The sequence below is a fragment of the Podarcis filfolensis genome (assembly GCF_964270895.1).
Source record: "Podarcis filfolensis genome assembly, chromosome: 3".
In the NCBI taxonomy this organism is placed as follows: Eukaryota; Metazoa; Chordata; class Lepidosauria; order Squamata; family Lacertidae; genus Podarcis; species Podarcis filfolensis.
The window spans coordinates 30,100,332-30,118,856 of record NC_139606.1 but is presented as its reverse complement, the minus strand read 5'-3'; the positions used below and the strand labels follow the sequence as shown (position 1 = coordinate 30,118,856).

At 40.2% G+C, this 18,525-nt stretch overlaps 1 protein-coding gene across 2 annotated transcripts in view; it reads right to left on the bottom strand.

Moving 5' to 3' along the window:
- Positions 1–325: 325 nt before the first annotated feature.
- The window catches only part of TAF1B (TATA-box binding protein associated factor, RNA polymerase I subunit B), a 36,301-nt gene continuing 18,101 nt past the window's right edge, over positions 326–18,525 (bottom strand). Inside the window, exons 9-16 of one of the 2 annotated variants that reach the window (XM_083608063.1) lie at positions 10,790–10,937; positions 7,352–7,529; positions 5,765–5,811; positions 4,417–4,507; positions 3,783–3,853; positions 3,042–3,258; positions 2,780–2,885; positions 937–1,014 (exon numbers count right to left, since the gene is read on the bottom strand). In XM_083608063.1, coding sequence (XP_083464189.1) covers positions 2,801–2,885; positions 3,042–3,258; positions 3,783–3,853; positions 4,417–4,507; positions 5,765–5,811; positions 7,352–7,529; positions 10,790–10,937 — 837 coding nt within the window. In that variant the 3' untranslated portion in view covers positions 937–1,014; positions 2,780–2,800. Of the gene's footprint in view, positions 1,015–2,779; positions 2,886–3,041; positions 3,259–3,782; positions 3,854–4,416; positions 4,508–5,764; positions 5,812–7,351; positions 7,530–10,789; positions 10,938–18,525 lie in introns of both variants that reach the window. The other variant, XM_083608062.1, reaches the window with a different exon arrangement.

Below are 18,525 nucleotides of genomic sequence, written 5' to 3'. Positions count from 1 at the left end.
GAGATTTACGCAATAATTTGTTTTATTCACTACTATTAGGCTACATTCCTATGCCATTACAAATCTCCAAAGAACTAAAGGAATTCCACAAAGGGGCAAGCCCAATCAATACATTTTAGCACCTGAGGTTAAAAAAAAAATCAAAGTGGATTCCCCTCCTATTCTAAACTGGGGTGTGGAGGGAATACAATGTTAAGCAACACAGAACTTGCCACCTGAAGCAGATGGCTCTCTGCCTCATGGAGCAGCCAACACCACTGATAAACCAGTAAGGTACCATCAGATTGTAGGATCACAGCATTAGGAATGCTAAATGGCAACTTCGTTTGAAAAAAAGAGAGGTTTATTTCAAAATACGTCAATATGTTTTTGTTGTTACAATAGCGAACAAGAAGTTCAAAATGTATAAAAACACCTGAAAATTTTACAATATCACTGGGGGAAAACAGTGTTTAGTTTAGTGGATCACATTATCACCCACCCTGCAACAAACTGTAAGGTCCAATTCAGACATCGCATTCTCAATCTAATAAATGTGGTTTGCAATAAAAGCTTCCCAGTCTGGATGCAAATGAGAAACTGATTTAAAGTATTTTTGTATGAAGCAGCTCAATGCGGCATTTGTTTCTGCTCCAACAAACTGTGGTAGCTGGACTAGGAACGTGACATCTGAAGTACGAACAAATTGCAGAGCAGCTGCATCTGTCTTAATGTGATGATGTCAGTAAATCTCACTTAATGAGTATGAATTTTCCGTATAGGTTATTGCACTTACTGAAGGTCTTCGCTCTCTTGAGATAAGTCTTTGGTTTTTAAAGCTTTCCACCTTTTCAAACTTTGGAGAGTATGGATTTTTTACGAAGTTCTGTATAGAAGAGTTTATGTTCAATCGCGCAGACTTCTTCATGGATGAGAGAGGGCTTCACCCGCAGGATGAAGGAGAACAGATTTAAAACAAACTGGTAGGAATGAGGAAAATTTGACTCTTTAAAGTATGCCAAATGACCACACGCCCTAGAAAAGGGGAAAAAAATAGAAAACAGCCCACAAATTTATTCCAAATTACAACATCCAGAAAAACGGGTACACATCCTATCATTATTCAAGCTCTTCTTGTACCACTACAGCTAAGCATTTATAGACAGCACTTGTAATCTGCAAAGTGTTTTGTAAGTGTTTGCTCTGCTTGCTTTGTGAACAACCCTGTTGAGCCGCATGATCCCTGCTTTAAAGATAGGCGACTCACTCTCAAAGAGACAGAAACTTAGGCATGGTCGTACAAAGAATTCACAAATGCGGAAGACCTTGAACCCGATTCTTACTTTTTAAAGAAACCCATTCTAAAGCCCTGTTCACACAAAGCAGTGGAATGTGTGGCGTGGGAGCTGTTCAAAATATAAACGGCAAAGAGTTTGCTACATATGGCAAGCTGCACTCAATAACTCTTGTGCAAATTTGCTGGTTTCGCTCTTCCAACCATCATGAGCACCCAGATCTATGTAGTGGATTGCTTTACGTAAACAGCTGTGTGTGTGTGTGCACAGCAGACTCCAAGCTGTTTGGGTTTTAAGAAGCCACAGTGCTACTGTTTGTGTGCCTGAATTAGAAGTATGGGGCTGTATCCAATGCAGCAGCAATCTGATTACACAACAGGACTTCTCCTTCCTCTCCTCTCCCCACATGACCCCAAAATCTGCTTCACAGGGCCACCCAAGCATTTGGGGGCAGACTTTGAGGGTGCATGATGGGCTACAGGGAAGAAGAGAGGAGAAAGAAAGCTCAGTTGCACAAGTCTTTCCTAGATGATATTTTACGCTGTCTTATTCCATTGGAAGTCACTTTGATTCTTGCTGATAGAACGGCAGGATACAAAAGATGAAACAAACACCTATCTCCAGCTTTCTAGCCCCTGGAATATACTGGGCATCGGTTTAAGAGCAGTACCAGACTAAAACCAGTACTAAGAACTAAGTAAGGAAAACGTGCTTCTGTCAATTAGGAGAAGGAAGTTTCTCTTGACAAACGTTTCCAGAGTCCAAATGTGTCTCTCTTGGTTCTAACTTATGTGGAAAATTACAAGAGGATGTTAGAAGTATATATAATTGATCTTTTTAAGCAAAAAAGACCTTTTGGTTCTTCTTCCAAAAATGAGGTTCACAATTCTAAAATCTACTTCTGATCTCTTAACCATGGAAGATGGTTAAAAGCTTTACAGGTTGGTAGTTTTAAGTGCGTACTACAGAGGTGACCAACACCTGGGCCACTTAGAAATGCAAGAAAGAAAGGAACTAGGTAATCTGGGTTTATTACATAGCCACAGGCTACTGGCTACCTTTTCATGTGGTTAGGTCTACTACCCAATAAGGTTTCTTTGTAAGTGCTTACTCTATATTGTACCCTGAACCAATCTTTCTATCTGAGGTAGCCACAATCAAGAATGATAGTGGTACTGACCATAGGAAAGGCTACTCAGGATCCCATTTTAATCTGATTTAAAATAAAGGTTTGACACCGACACAACACAGCCTCAAAGCGCTAACACTACAGAACTGGCAAAAAGCAGCACATTAAATTTTTCAGCAGCCAGAATCATTACTTGAATGCATGAATTCTGTTCTCCTTCCAGCAATAAAGTAGCATGTATGCAAATCTTTTAGGTCTCTCTCTCTCTCTCTCTCTCTCTCTCTCTCACGTCTTCCACCTAACACTGCCTGCTGGCAGAATAACATATATTGTTCAACAAGAAATCTATCATTAAAGGAAGTTGTGATTAATATACTTAAGCAAACTTTAATGTCCTCTACCATATGTTCTTGTTCATAATACTGCATCTTTCTTCCAAACTGGTGATGAATAATAAAAAAAAAGGCAAAAATGTAGGATACCTGAAAGGCAGCAAAATGTAACAGATGGGCGGGGTATAAATAATAAATTATTAGTATTAGTATTATTATATCCAAGTCAACACGTTCTACAAGTCTTCTTCTCACAAACGCTAACACATTTAGAACACATTTTCTACAGGGATGTCAAACACTTACTTCCGTTTGCACAGTGCAGTCGTACACAACCAATACTTTCTGTTCAGAGGTGTTAATGTGTCGCCTTTTGGTTGCAAAATCCCAAGCAGGCTGTGCCCGTGGAAACAATCTATTTCCTCAGTCCAGTTTAGCTGGAAACTTGAGGGGCTCCGCTTCTCAGCAGGTTCCACAGAACCAGACAGTGTTCGGAACTGCCTTTGAAGGTCCACTACCATTTCTGTACAAAGCGAAATGTAACAATGAGCCACAAAAAAAATTTAAAGGCTGTTTCAGAAAGAAATAAAGGCTGGAAGACTTTTATAAAGGAAGCAAACTTCACAAGGCACACCCAAATGCTGAATATAAGTTATTCTCCAAAAACCTTAGTAATTCTGGTGATAGTAAAAAAATTATCAGAACGTAGCATCTTCTTGAAGAATTTGGGTGTCTCATGACAGGAACTTTAATGGAAAGTTTAAATAATTTCCAACAGCTGTAGACATCACATGGGAAGAACTGACATATGGAAAAAGAGGAGTGTATTCCAAAATGCTTTCTGGGAGAATGGCTCAATATTACATATTTGAGCCGTGTAAGGCTTAACGGCAGATGGTAGTTCTGTTCCTACTTCCTTGCCAGACTGAGAATCCCAGTCCCCTTTCTCCCTATGCCTCAGATGTGGCCAGGTTCTTAAGAACTGAATTCAACCTATGGGGAGGGGGGAAGAGTCATGTTTGAGGAAAGGAAGAGGGAATCACTTACGTCTTTTCTTGAGGAAAGCATATGTTTCGTGGACAAAAAACAATAGTGGCTTCTCACATCTCCATAAATGTCTGAAGATGCAAAAAAAGAAAAGCAAAAGAAAAAAGAAATATTTGGGGGTGGAGGAAAGAGAAGACAACACACGGTGGATTATCGTCACAACAACCATATCCTTAACTATGATCTAAACCTGTTATAGAACAGTTGAATACAATCACCTGTTTGGTTTCACCATTCACCCCAAAAATGCCTAAAGTGAAATATCTTCCATTAATACCACTGCGGCTACTTAGGGGAAATAGCAGTGTAGTGCTAAAACCCCTCCCACCAGAGCTTAATCATCTCTCCACCAAGGCTACTTTCTACAGAAGCCTTCCCCATACATTCCTCAAAATATTCCTCCCATTCCTTTTACTATAAATAAATAAATAAATAAATAAATAAATAAATGTCAGCAATGGTATCAGAAGTAAAAAGAAAAACCCACCAAAAACATTTACAAAGAGAGATTTCCTAAGACATTACAGATGGGTCTACCCATTTTAATTCGTATCTTCAGGTACTGCCCATTGCTATCATACCCTTTTAATTTCTCCAACCCAAATCAGAGACTGTCAGTCTATGAACACCACACCTGATTCTTCCTTCGTTAAATTTCTTCTGCTCCACATCCAGAGCATTCTTTACAACTAGGTACCATTTCCGAATATCAAACACTGGACAGCCTATAGTGAAAATGAACGAATTAAGTTTTAACTTTTATTCCATCCTTCTTTCAATGAATTTAAAACCAGCGTGGCCTCGTTATTTCTGCGCAAGGTAAGAGAAGACCAAGAAAGCTCCACATCAAATTCCACATACACCACACAGGGTTCGAAACTCCCACTGTTCTAGGCACATTTTGAGACAGGGAATTTCATTAGCGCGAGTGGTTCCTGAGCTCTGGGTACAGTACTGCGCCTAAGATTTCAGATTAAAACTGCAGAGCGGAAGGAAAGGAGGACTTTTTTCTGCCTCCCCACTTCCAGCTACTCTCCGAAGACTGGAGAAGAGACCCTCTTAAGAATATTAGGGGGGTGGGCAGGAGAAGGACTAGACAGTGTGAAAAGTGAACATAATCTTTTAGCTGCAGTTCATTCACTTTCAGCTTTGTATTCTTGTTATAAAAAAACGTGCCTGGACATTAGGCTGTTGCATCCCTAGCCTAGGTGCCATTTAAGGTGCCATTTAGCTCTTAGCTTTCATATCTCAGTTTCTAACACTGACACCACACTATACTGACTCTCGTTAAGCTGTGATTAAACATATTGCATTCATTTTTCATCATTCTAGGATATCCAGCTTTAAGGGCGTATTTGTATGAACAGATATCCGTGAGCCCAATTCTTCTTGGATGTTCTCTAAGGGAGGAGGGATTCAAACCAGATGATCTGCCCTACACCATCTTGCGAGACTTATTCGAGGGATTAGATCTACTGCTGACCACATCGTTACTACATAGTTGGGAATACAGCAATGATCTACACAAGTTAACAGAAAACTAGCTAGGTTTAAAGAAGGCTAAAGCCAGCTGGGAAACATGAGGGCAACGGGCATGAGGACAGAGAGGAACAGAGGAGAGGAAGCATGTGATCCTGCAGCCGGTCCCTGATCCCTTTAGAGCAACTGAAGGATGAGCTATCTTACATCTGCACTGGAGTCTCTGGAAACTGAGCCTTTGTCGGTTTCCAGCGTTTGCTATGCGACGTCTGCATCTAAAATTTAAGAGACTACAGTCATTCAGATATTGCTTGGAAGCCACTTGCAAATGTAAAATGCTCCTTTTTCACATGTAGCTCTTTCATACATTCATATGACTTACACTTTCTTTTCAATTCACATACTCTACTGAACGAGCTTCCACAACTGTCTTGCATGTACGCTAGCATCTTAAAATATGCAATGCAAAACTTATACTAAGCTTCTTCTAAAGTATTTGGTACCTTCTTCTTTCCTTTTGTTTCTCTCTTCGGCATAGTCTGCTAGTAACCTGAAAATATATCCAACAGATTCAGAGGGTTTTTTTAATTGAAAACATGGTCCTCATTTTTTCAAACTACTCAAGCGTATTTAAAATCTGAGCCACTCTAATGAATCCAAAGGCCTTATCTCTTAGATTAAAAATTTAAAATTGTAAGGGCTGGGTCAAACCTTGCTCATCCCATGTGAATGGCCTCCTCCTATGTTGGAGTTCTTGGATAACTGGGGACCACAGTGGCTAGCTCTGCAGGATACAGACCCTTACCCTCCAATTATTTCTCCAAATCCTTGACCTCATCCCCCAGAGGGGAAGTCGGACCCCAGGGTCATGACACCATTGGGCTTTACTTACATGGAACATCTTCATACAAGAATCTACTGTCATCTGGTGGGGGGGACGGGTTTCAACACTGACATGGACACTCATGTGATCAACACAACACAAGTGTTACAACCCTCGCTGCTTGAAACACACCCTTTTCTGCCTCCACATTACAAGGATGAGGATGATTTACTACCCTTCCTTAGCCATAGGGTTCCAAAAATTTAAAATACGACATCAAAAACAGCTTAAAGCAAATTGGACTGGGATAAGTAACATTTGAACCACCACTATGTCAAATAAGACCAGACCCTTTCAGAGCTGTGCTGCAGAGTTATTCTGCCTGACCAAGAGGGAAATGGCAAAACCGATTCTAGATGCTATGTGAATATACACAAATTGAATATTAAGGAAGCAATATGTTATATTTCTCTTATTCAGTGTTCCATTTGTTTATTCCGATGATTCTCAAACTTTTTTTCCTCTGGGCCACACTTCCATAATTAAAGTTTACTCATCTCACACCGTTTTCTTCATTGATAAGAAATACATTGGAAAACAAAAAGAAACAACTCCTAACAGTGCTTAATTCACACCACAGAACACAACTACTTTATAATAAGATCACAGGACAGCCGGAAAGTATAAAACAATGCAGCTACGTAAGAACATGTATCATTCCCAAAAGATAATTATAAACAGGCCTCTTACGTACGCACCTTATGTATACAAACTCAATGAGAGGTGTGAGCTTGCTTTTGCCAGGTAATGTCATTTATATTAGGTCTAATTTGAGACAAACGAACTCTCATCTCCTCATCAACGCAAAGAAGCCTTTCTCTTTTCTGATCTTTCATATTGGTCAGAGTTGGAGAACGGCAGAAGGACAGCCAATGCTATTCTCCAGCACTCTGTTCAAACAGTGATTCTGGATCACAACCTAGGACTGTCCTCAGTACCACTTGATACTCTCATTTTGAAAAGATATCAAGCCATATTCTGCAAATTAAAAAAAAATGTTTTGATACTATAGTGCACTGAAATGTTTAAGCATTTCTTTGTCCTCGAATCTTCCGGCCATGCTTGCCATCCTCTCCGGCCACACCACACCCTTTGAGAACCACTGACCTAGTCCTTAGTGGTAATAATAGCAGTCTAGGATTTTTGTGGCCCTGGACTGCAATAAGTCGGTAAGTTTGCGTTTGTTATAACGGCAGCACACACTTACCATTCATAATGGTCATCCAGCAAGAACAGCATTTTCAGCACCACCACCACCACAGCTACGGCAAGAATATCGTATTTCACATTCTGAGCTGATTTATTCTCAGGATGGAGTGTCAGGAAGTCCATTTCACCAACGCCAGTTTTTTTTACCACTCTGCACGCCCACTTGTGCATATCATCTGAATTAAGAAGAGGATAAACTTCAAATGCTATGGAAGTCCAACACAAAGAACGAGAGTTGGAACGAACCTTGGAGGTTTATCCAGTCCAATGGTGGGGAACCAGACCTAATAAGGCTAGCCAGGCCTCCCCATTTGGCTCGCAATACTGCTTCACCAGGTCTTGCCATGGCTGGAAAGTGTTTAAAGGTACAAAAAAATTGTTTGTTCATAATATTCATAATAATATTTATTATTTTCCATACATAGACATAACAAAAGAAAAAGTTGACAATAATAAAGGAAAAAGAATGAAACAGAAAAAAGAAAAAGAAAAATATATATAGAACATAAAATACAACAAATCATCACTACACTAACACTTAATTAGTTAAGATCCATCTTCATAAACATATTATTTGACTTCTTCAAATCTCTTCCATCTGAATTTCTTAGTAATTATATATAGCAGCTTCCAATATCATTATTTCATAAAACCATATCACAGTCATAATCATATTTCCTAACTTTTATTATCGTACATTTTCTTATTTATATTTGTTTGTTCATAATAGACATGTGAGTGTTGCTCTATTCCTAGTAGATTAGTTGAGCATGTTTTAGTCATTTAAGTGTACATGTGCACAATTGTGTTTGCGGGGGAAAGCTTTACTTTCAAACGGGGTCACCAGTGAGGTATACGAACTGTTTCTGCTTATGGAAGGGAATCAACATTTTAGGCAGGTGAATGCTGGCGGTTTTTCAGAGTATACTGACAACCCCTCTGGAATCTGATGAGGTAGCTGATTCATGACATCCTTGCTAAACTGGAAAAGTAAGAAATTGTGTTCCTTGTGTCTTCGAAGACACCTGTACAGCAATGTGAAGATTGTAGCTACAGTTAAAGTGGCGTAAAAAGAAGTATAAATGCACCTTTTCTTAAAAGAAGAAACGTTAAAATACAAGGCAACCTATCGATCTGTGGTAGCAGTACTACTTAAACCTTATTTTTGCTGTGCGTGAAGACATGATCCAACCCAAATTTAGGACGCAAAGTGTTATTAATTTCAGTTGGAGCATTAAGTTTCTGCTTTAATCTGTGCTGCATTAAGGACAATGGAACTTAACAGGGTTTAACTTTGATTGGATAACCTTCCTCCATCAGATCCATTTGTGCTTTGCAATTTTCAAAAGGTACATGCAGGACTGGCATTATAACATAGCAGTCCCAATTCTCTTAAACATGGTTTTAAGACTGAGTAAGCTCAGGGCTCCCACCCACTCCCTGCTGTGTCATTTCCCTCCCTCCTTCATCAGCATCAATCACAGTATAACCAAAGCTAATACTAACAAAACAGTTCAATCCTTGGCTAAAAGCTAACCATGATTAATACTGGCAATGGGACAAACAGCACTGTGCCCTAATTAATGCTGAAATGAGCGAGGCATTTCCACTGGAGAGGAGAAGGGTCATGCCACAGCCTGCTTCCTATTCTAGTTTATTTATATTCATATTTCTAGGCTGTTTTCTCACCTGTAAGCAGCTGGTTATGCAAGAATGAATATGATTACTGCAGCAGCATGCAGAGTCTAAGAATAAATTAATACTGAATATTACATCTGGAATTCTAAGAGCACTGTCAACTTTTGGTATCCAAACCAGTCTTTCCCAGATGTTCTTGAACTAAAATCTCTGACCACTGGCCATGCTAGCTAGGAATGATTGGAATTGTAGACTAACAACATCTACAGACCCAAAGTTGAGAAAGTCTGGTACAGATACTAAAAGTTGACAATGATCCAACTCTGATTCAAACCACAGCTTCCAAAAATTATGACCAAAATAAAATGTTTCAACAGGAAACATTACATATATTGTAGTGGAAACTTTACGATATATCTCAAAGTGATTTAAGAACAATAGTCCTGTTCACTTAAGCACCTAAAAAATCCTGTTTCATTAAAAATACATAGTAAAAGGAAAAGTAATGAAATTTAAAGGGAAGACATGAAATGTACAATCCTATACACAATTTTACCTGAGAGGAAGTCATGTTGAACATAATGAGACTTATTTCTTAGCGAACCTACATAGGTGTGTACTATTAGGAACCCAGCAATACTGAGGAACACCTTATTTTTCTTCCATGAATCTCATTTTCTCCAAGGAGTGATTGGGTAGAATCAAATGGTCAGCTATAAGTGACTTTAATTGTTCTGTTAACATGACTCAGCAGTAAAGAGGATCACAACCTTCTTTTTCATGCTGTGTTATTAAAACTTGAGCAGATGTGTCTGGAAAACATTTAGTACTTTCCTTTAATTCTGCTGCTGCCCTAGTGATTAAGTATTTGAACTCCTTCTTGTAATAAAGAGAAGATGAATGCGTGTCTATACGAAGGTACATAGAAGAGACAGTGAAGAAAGTAACACGTTTGCAGACATGATCCGTCCTTATATTTAGTCAAGTTTTATTTTCATATCCAGTGGATTCAGAAACAGGATTTCATATACCAAAAAGGTTTAGAGTGTGACTGTTTTAATTATTTTAGTACAGTACCAGGGAAGAGGTTAATTGAAAGCTTAACTCAACACCCACGAGGCATACATTCTGTCTACTGAGCTCACAACAACCAGGTGAGGTAGGCTCGGCGAATAGATAGTCACTTTCCCAAGTTATCTATTATGCCAGGGTTTCCCAAACTTGGGTCCCCAGTTGTTTTTTTGGACTACAATTCTGATCATCCCTGACCACTGGTTCTGCTAGCTAGGGAAGATGGGAGTTGTAAACCAAAAGCAGCTGGAGACCCAAGTTTGGGAAACCCTGTTCTGTGCTTCTTCACTGAGCAGCGATCTGAACCAGTATTTCTCAGTTGCGAGTTCAGTGCTCAAGCTGCTGTCCCACACTGGCTCACTCATAAATTTTGAGCCATTGTTTTGGTTTGACAGATCTTAGAGCATCAGCCATGAGTTTCAAATATAAAGCCCTAGGAGTCCCCATGCCACTACCAACTTGAAGTCCATGAAAAACTCCGAATTTGCCATATGGAGAGAAACCCAGACAGATGGGCGGGGTATAAATATATTATTATTATTATTATTATTATTATTATTATTATTATTATTATTATTATTATTAAAATTGGAATGTGCTTTTGACATTAGCACAGTAAAGGCTATTTAAAAGGACTTGATAATGTATAATTTTTGTTCGTTGGGAAAAATAGGGTGAACATTAAATTGGGTGTTACAAAACACATCCCTTCCCCACATGCCCTTACCAGGTAAGTTGGCTTCCATCAAATACTTCATGCACAGAATGTTTGGATGAAGGAAGCTGCCCTCTGCTATATCTGGAAAACAAGGTAGCTTCAGGTATACAGCAAGGCCCTGTGTCTTTTCGTGAACATCTTCATACGCAGGCCAAGACTGGAAAACAAAATCGAAAATAAGTGTCATCATTTGACCGAAAGCACATCTGCCCTCTATAGAAATCTGAGCTGCTTCTTGGGTGACTCCACAAAGCACCAAGCATTATGCTGAGTTGTTCTTTTAGCCTGGAACTTTCTTTGCTCTTTTGAGAAACACCTAATGAAAACATAAATACAACAACAGGAAAAACCAAAAAGAGATCTATTATCAGTTAAGCTAGAACCTCTTTAGCCCTGTAAATACACAGCATTGCTGCTTTTAACTGCTTTGAAGAATATTTTGGGCACAAGGTCCTATTTACAACATAAGCCAAAGGATAAGGCATCCATACCACAGTTAGCTGAAAAGCAAGTTAAAGCAAACCTACACGATCCTAAAACTTCTAGAAAGCTTTAGAAAACTTATTTCAAAGTGTGCCTTTAGGTTTTTAATGCACTGATTCATATTACTTTATGAATAGAGAAGGCAATAACCATTTTTCTAATATAAATGGATGAGTAATATTTCATTTCAATCAAACTTATTTTCTGATAGCTTCAGGGTATGTTATAGGTAGCATCGTTAAGACAGAAATGTAAACCTGGTTTGTTTGATTTTGGCCTCAGTTCAATAAGAGAGAGAAAAGGGGTTTCACCCCACAGCAAACCACAAAAAAGGAAAGAGAATCTGCAAGTGTAGAACAGCTTGCTGAACTTAAAACATGAAAAATACTATTGGAATCTAAAACAAACAAACACTTCAGAAATTTTGAGTTTGATCCTAACAACCACAAGCAGAGTTCTGCTCCCAAACATATAGGCTCTTATTGCTGGGGGGGGGAATGTATTGCCTGGGTGCCCACAAATATTGGCTTGGATTGCTAGCCAGTTATTATTTGTTACCACCAACCTCCTCTTCTCCTCAATTTTCTCTGACACATGCCGGAAGGTTTGGAGGAAGAGGTAGTCTTTTGTCCCTTCAATCTGCTGTGGCCTTGAGGGAGAAGGGGGTCTTTTGTGTGCTGCTATGTTCTTCGGTGGTTCGAATCCCCGCGACGGGGTGAGCTCCTGTTGCTCGGTCCCTGCTCCTGCCCACCTAGCAGTTCGAAAAGCACGTCAAAGTGCAAGTAGATAAATAGGTACCACTCTGGCGGGAAGGTAAACGACGTTTCCGTGCGCTGCTCTGGTTCGCCAGAAGCGGCTTAGTCATGCTGGCCACATGACCCGGAAGCTGTACGCCGGCTCCCACGGCCAATAAAGCGAGATGAGCACCGCAACTCCAGAGTTGTCCGCGACTGGACCTAATGGTCAGAGGTCCCTTTACCTTTACCTATGTTCTTCTCGACAGAGTCAAGTATGCTTGCCTCTGGTGAGAACTTTTGTGGAAGTCTCCCTGTGTCCAAAAAGATCACATAAACCATCAAGTTTGCACTTACAAACAGGTGCCTATAAGTAGCACATACATGTTTCAGTCTCGATGGGATAATCTTAACACAGCTCTGTCATGATGGAAATTCTGTGAATATGTGTATTACAGAAGAAAGCACAAGAAGGAGGGGAGAGATGTCATGGGTTTTACAGAGAAAAGTGCTTATTAATGGCGTAGCAAAAAATATTCTCCTTTCTTTCCACGCATTTAGCATTCTGAAAACAAGACATCCATTCAAAAGTTTCATTTTTGATAATGCCAATTAAACAAACAAACAAACAATAAAAACATTCTTAGGTTCCCCTGGAGTCCACAAATAGCACAAGGCATACACAACTCCAGCAAAAAGTTTACTCATGCATGTAAAATGTCTACAAGCTGTATTATGCTTGCAATCTTTCAGAGCAGCAAGTTTGTTTTTTTTTAAAAAAAGCAACCTTTTTGCCTGAAGCACTTTTCCTGAAAAACAAGAAATACATGCTTTACAGGACTGTTGCACATCAGGGTTTACGTCGGTCTTCAGACATTTCGGGATAGGTAGTCAAAGCAGCATTTTAATAATGAGAGCTACGAGTTTGAAGGAATATGCTTTCCTTGATGTCCAACACATAAGAAGTATAGGAATAATGTTATAAATATTTAATAAAGAAAAATTAACTGTCAAAAATATGCCCTGTTCAGGATGCAAATATAACTGAGCACCCAATTATTTTAGGATTTTACTGGACATTACCGGGATTTCAAAGGCTGAATTGACATCTGGGGGAAATTTTCAAAGGGCGGTGCTTTGTCTTGGATCTGAGGCAAGTCAATTTGAAAAGTTATGTTTTTGTAAATACAGTGGTACCTCTGGTTACAAACTTAATTTGTTCCGGAGGTCCATTCTTAACCTGAAACGGTTCTTAACCTGAGGTACCACTTTAGCTAATGGGGCCTCCTGCTGCCGCTGTCGCCGCCGCACGATTTCTGTTCTCATCCTGAGGTAAAGTTCTTAACCCGAGGTACTACTTCCAGGTTAGCAGAGTCTGTAACCCAAAGTATTTGTAACCCGAGGTACCACTGCAAATAAATAAATAAATAAATAGCTCAACAACTTTGGGGTTTTCCTAAAGAAAATCCAGGGTGTCCTGGTTTATGGCAACCCTAAACTAGCTCTCTCAATCGAATAAGCTGTCAAAGTCGTCCCGTCCCCCCCCGAAGGACATAAGATGAAAGAGCACTGCATTATTAGGACCAAGAAATGTATCATCAGAACTAATAGTCTAACTCTGCATTTTGCCAGCCTCTCTTCTACCTCCAGGAGCAATCCAGCTGCACAAGTAACCCAATATTTGGGGGTCCACCAGCAAAGCAGAACCCAGCCCAAGAAATCCCCCATGGATATTCAAGCAATACCACGCCTCCTGCATTTGCATGCTATGTGGCGCGGCAAATTTATTTGGCTGACTGTCACCTTCTCAGAAGGGCATTTCCCCTTCTCATCTGACTTGTCATCAGCCCTCCCCTTCCACCAAACCTTTTCATCCCACCATGGCATACTATTTTATAAGACCCTGTGGGTTAAACCACAGAGCCTAGAACTTGCCGATCAGAAGGTCAGCGGTTCGAATCCCTGCGACGGGGTGAGCTCCCGTTGTTCGGTCCCTGCTCCTGCCCACCTAGCAGTTCGAAAGCACATCAAAGTGCAAGTAGATAAATAGGTACCGCTCCGGCGGGAAGGTAAACAGCGTTTCCATGCGCTGCTCTGGTTTGCCAGAAGTGGCTTAGTCATGCTGGCCACAGGACCCGGAAGCTCCCTCGGCCAATAAAGCGAGATGAGAGCTGCAACCCCAGAGTCGGCCACGACTGGACCTAATGGTCAGGGGTCCTTTTACCTTTAATCTAGATGAACATGAGGGAATTACAGCACTGGGAATGATGCTTCTATCTGAATTATTTCCTCAAACATCCATATAAACATTTTAACTACTTTGAAGAAAGAGCTATTAGTCTTGTTTTCAAAAATGTTTATTTAAAACGAAACAGATCGTTATGTTAAATGTGTCACAGCCTAGGGCTTAATTTTAATTATCTGGTGATGAGAAACAATTCTAAGTGTTGGATTACAATTCTACTATGTGGACAGTGTCATGGGGGGGGGGAAATACTACCGCAAATACAAGTACTACTGTACTGTTTCCCTTATAAAGGAATATTTTTTTCCCATACAAAAGGCAACCTAAGTATGTATTTAGCCTATAATTTAGAACAGAACTGGAACGTTCCGAAACAGGGGAGTAGCAAACTTACTCCACCCAAAGCCACTTCGATGCCTCCTCTGGCAAATCTATACTACTGAGATTTTCACTGTACATCTATTAGTGAACACCAATATAGCACAGGGGTAGGCAGTATGATGTCCTCCAGATGTTGATGTCCTCCAACTCCCATTTGCACTGACAGCCCAGCACAAGGTGGGGAGGGCTGTTGTTGTTTAACCTCCCTGCACTGTACTGCTTGGAAAGTGTGTTGCTCCCACAATTCTCCCCACAAGTACCTCAAGATAGGAAAAAGGATGTGCTTCTGCAAGTATTACACACACACACACACACACACACACACACATTTCAGGCCTCAATTATTATTTTTTTAAGGTTAGCAGTTAAAAAAAAAAAAAGGGGGACAAATTTTCAGGCTTTTCTAATAACTTTGAGCTACATCTGCATCAAATTCAGTTTTATGGAGCTAAATCACCCGGAGAGCCTTTTTTTAGGAATATAACATTTCCAGAAATTTCAAAGCAATTTTTAGGGTACATGTGTGCCAAATTTCAGAGCTCTAGCTCGGTGGGAGTTACTTGGTGAATTTCAATACCCAGTCAACTTTCTATCACAAAACACCCGCAAAAATCACTTGTAAAAGTGAACGTGTCGCATATGCGATTAAGAGTATCACACAATAACTGGAATATTGTAGATACAGAAATTTATGATGCAACAGCACCAGTGTAACCAGTTGCCAATTATGTAAGGGCAATGACAATATTGTCATTGACTGCCAAATGCAAAACTTACAGCCCAACTGGTACGTGAAATAACAATGACCTAGTGACTCACTGTTTTCTACACTGACATTTCTAAAATACAAATCAGATTAAGATTCCTTCTTCATTCTTCCCCCTTAATTGTTTTGTATTTTCCTTCAGCCTGCTAGTATTTACATCCTTTCGCCTAATTCATACATCTGTTGGAAATTTTCTTTAACAGATAGGATTGTAAGGATTAAAATTGCTACATCAGAAGTAAACCCAAGTGGCCCCCCAACTTCACAACCCCGTTTAGATTAAGAAAGTGGGAACCATTTAGTTAATTTGAGAAGCAAGAGAAAGAGGTCAAATTTGCAATCACAAGGCTCAGGGTGGAGGTAATTTATTTTCACCATTGGTAGTAGCTTTTTTTAGGGCTTTAAACAACAACAACAACAACTTTATTGTGCTGTTGTCACAAGCACTATCACGCCACCACAGCTTGTTTCTCATTGGCCTAGCTCCTACTGAGGAACTGGGTGCAGACAGAGGGAGAGTATAGCAGCTACCAATGGAGGCTCTTGTATTTTTGTGGTGTCTGCCATTTCCACCCTTTGCAACAATGGTTTGGAACTAGTGCTGCATCCAGAGCATTGTGGGAAAGAAAATGGTGTCCAGACCACATACAGCTGTAGCAACACAATAAACTTAAAATTAAAAAAGAAAGAAAAGAAGACTAGAAGAAACTACTGCTGCTATAGCTAAATGGCTAACAATGGTCAATCTGTCTATCATGAAGACACAGCTTTTGGTGCAGAGTAATGGAAACAAGTGTATTTAACACAGGGCAGAAGTTTGGATTTTCTATCTTTCAGACAAAGAAGGGGAGATTTATATCTGATAATTCCATTCCTCGTTGGTGTGTTTTGTCCCCCAAAGAAGCAGGACAAGAAAAAGTGTGGGCAATAATGGTCTTATCACAGCACCTTCATATCTCTGAAAAGAATTGTAATACGTCCAATGGTATGTATACATTTTTCCGTGTCCTGCTATTGACTCTAGTCAAACAGGTCAGGCAGATTTTTGTAGTGCTTCAGACACCTGATTGACCAACAACCGCAGTAGGTCAAGAGAAATAAGAATGCATTCCCAGAGCAACAATAGCTGTACCATACAACCTTAAACTCAAGTGGGGTGTGCAAAATGATCATGTATTTCCAACTGAATTTAGTATAAAGTGATTATTTGCTGGTTTTAAAAACTGGAGCAGGGGTGGTTAGATGGATTTTTTTTACAAAAAAGAATTACCCATGCCCTTTCAAGGTTTGACTGCTTTAATGCAGTCTATGAGGCTGTCTTTAAAGACAGCTTGAATATTACCCTACACTACCTTATAAGAAAGGGTTTTATCCCTAAAAGGCAGTATATGAATTTATATTTATTATTATTATTATTATTATTATTATTATTATTATTATGAACAATGAAATGTTCATGGAGAAAAAAGATGATAGCATAAGAATAAAAATATATTCACCACAATAAGCACAGGCTCAGACAGATTTTAGGACTCATTTTCATTTCCTTTTCTGTACCTTTTCCTCCCAAAAGAAAATGTAAAGTGGCTAACAGTAGCATACCAATATGAACACAATAATATAATATGCTTATTGGCACTGGAGTGTCTTTCCTTTTTAGCATTACTGCAAACACAAATTTATTTTTTAACAGTTTTCCCACTAACTGAATTTTCAAGTTTCTTAAAAACAGTGGGGGGAATACAGAGGAGGTAAGGAATGTTTAGAAAATAGAGAGAGCAGCAATGCAAAGGGTGGACACATATCTTCTAACATCTGTGAAGCACATGCTCCTGGTGATGTAATGAACGGAGGGTGTGCCTTGGGATTACTAAAGGGCCAACAAATGGCAGGAAAGAACTAATATGTGGGTGAACCGCCTACAGCTTAACTTAGAGAGCTGCCTAATATCCTGGCTTGCTCTAAGGAATAAACAATTCGTGAAGGAGATGCACCACCCAGCTATGGAGATAAGATACTGGCAGCAGATTCCCTCCGAGCCAGAAACAGCCATGTCTGGCAATACCAATGAAATTAAGCTCTCGTGGGAAAAGAAACACCAGCTGTATAGGTGGTAAGCCCAGATTTGACTGGGGGAGAAGTTAGAAAATTTGAAATTAGATTGGGGTACTTGTGCAACGTATGTTTCTCGCTGAGACTATGCCCTCCCTTTGCCCTATCCACCTTCGTAGCTGATGCAACCTGATCAGCATGTTGCATGAATATGGAATCACCAGTCCAATTCACACACTGTAAGAATGGCTTATCTTTCTCTCTCACGGTGTGCACACTTACACATGCACACCCCAACCACAGTCTCCACAGATCAACTCGCACATCTCAGGCCATGAGCAAGGAGATCTACATAGAAAATGAGTTTAAATCATTCACACAACCATATATACAGTGGTGCATCGCAAGACGAAAATAATCCGTTCCGCGAGTCTCTTCGTCTAGCGGTTTTTTCGTCTTGCGAAGCAACCCTATTAGCGGCTTAGCGGATTAGCGCTATTAGCGGTTTAGCGGCTATTAAAGGCTTAGCGGCTAAAAGGCTATTAGCAGCTTAGCGGCTTAGAAAAAGGGGGGGGGAGCGAAAAAAACCGCAAGACTCGCAAGACGTTTTCGTCTTGCGAAGCAAGCCCATAGGGAAATTCGTCTTGTGAAGCGCATCGAAAAACGGAAAACCCTTTCGTCTAGTGGGTTTTTCGTCTTGCGAGGCATTCGTCTTGCGGGGCACCACTGTAAATTCTGTTCTGCTGCTAGAAGATAAGGTAAAGGTAAAGGTAAAGGGACCCCTGACTATTAGGCTATTAATAGTCTCTGGGGTTGCGGTGCTCATCTCACTTTATTGGCCGAGGGAGCCGGTGTACAGCTTCCGGGTCATGTGGCCAGCATGACTAAGCCACTTCTGGCGAACCAGAGCAGCGCACAGAAACGCCGTTTACCTTCCCGCCAGAGCGGTACCTATTTATCTACTTGCACTTTGACGTGCTTTCGAACTGCTAGGTTGGCAGGAGCAGGGACCGAGGAACGGGAGCTCACCCCATCACGGGGATTCGAACCGCCGACCTTCTGATCGGCAAGTCCTAGGCTCTGT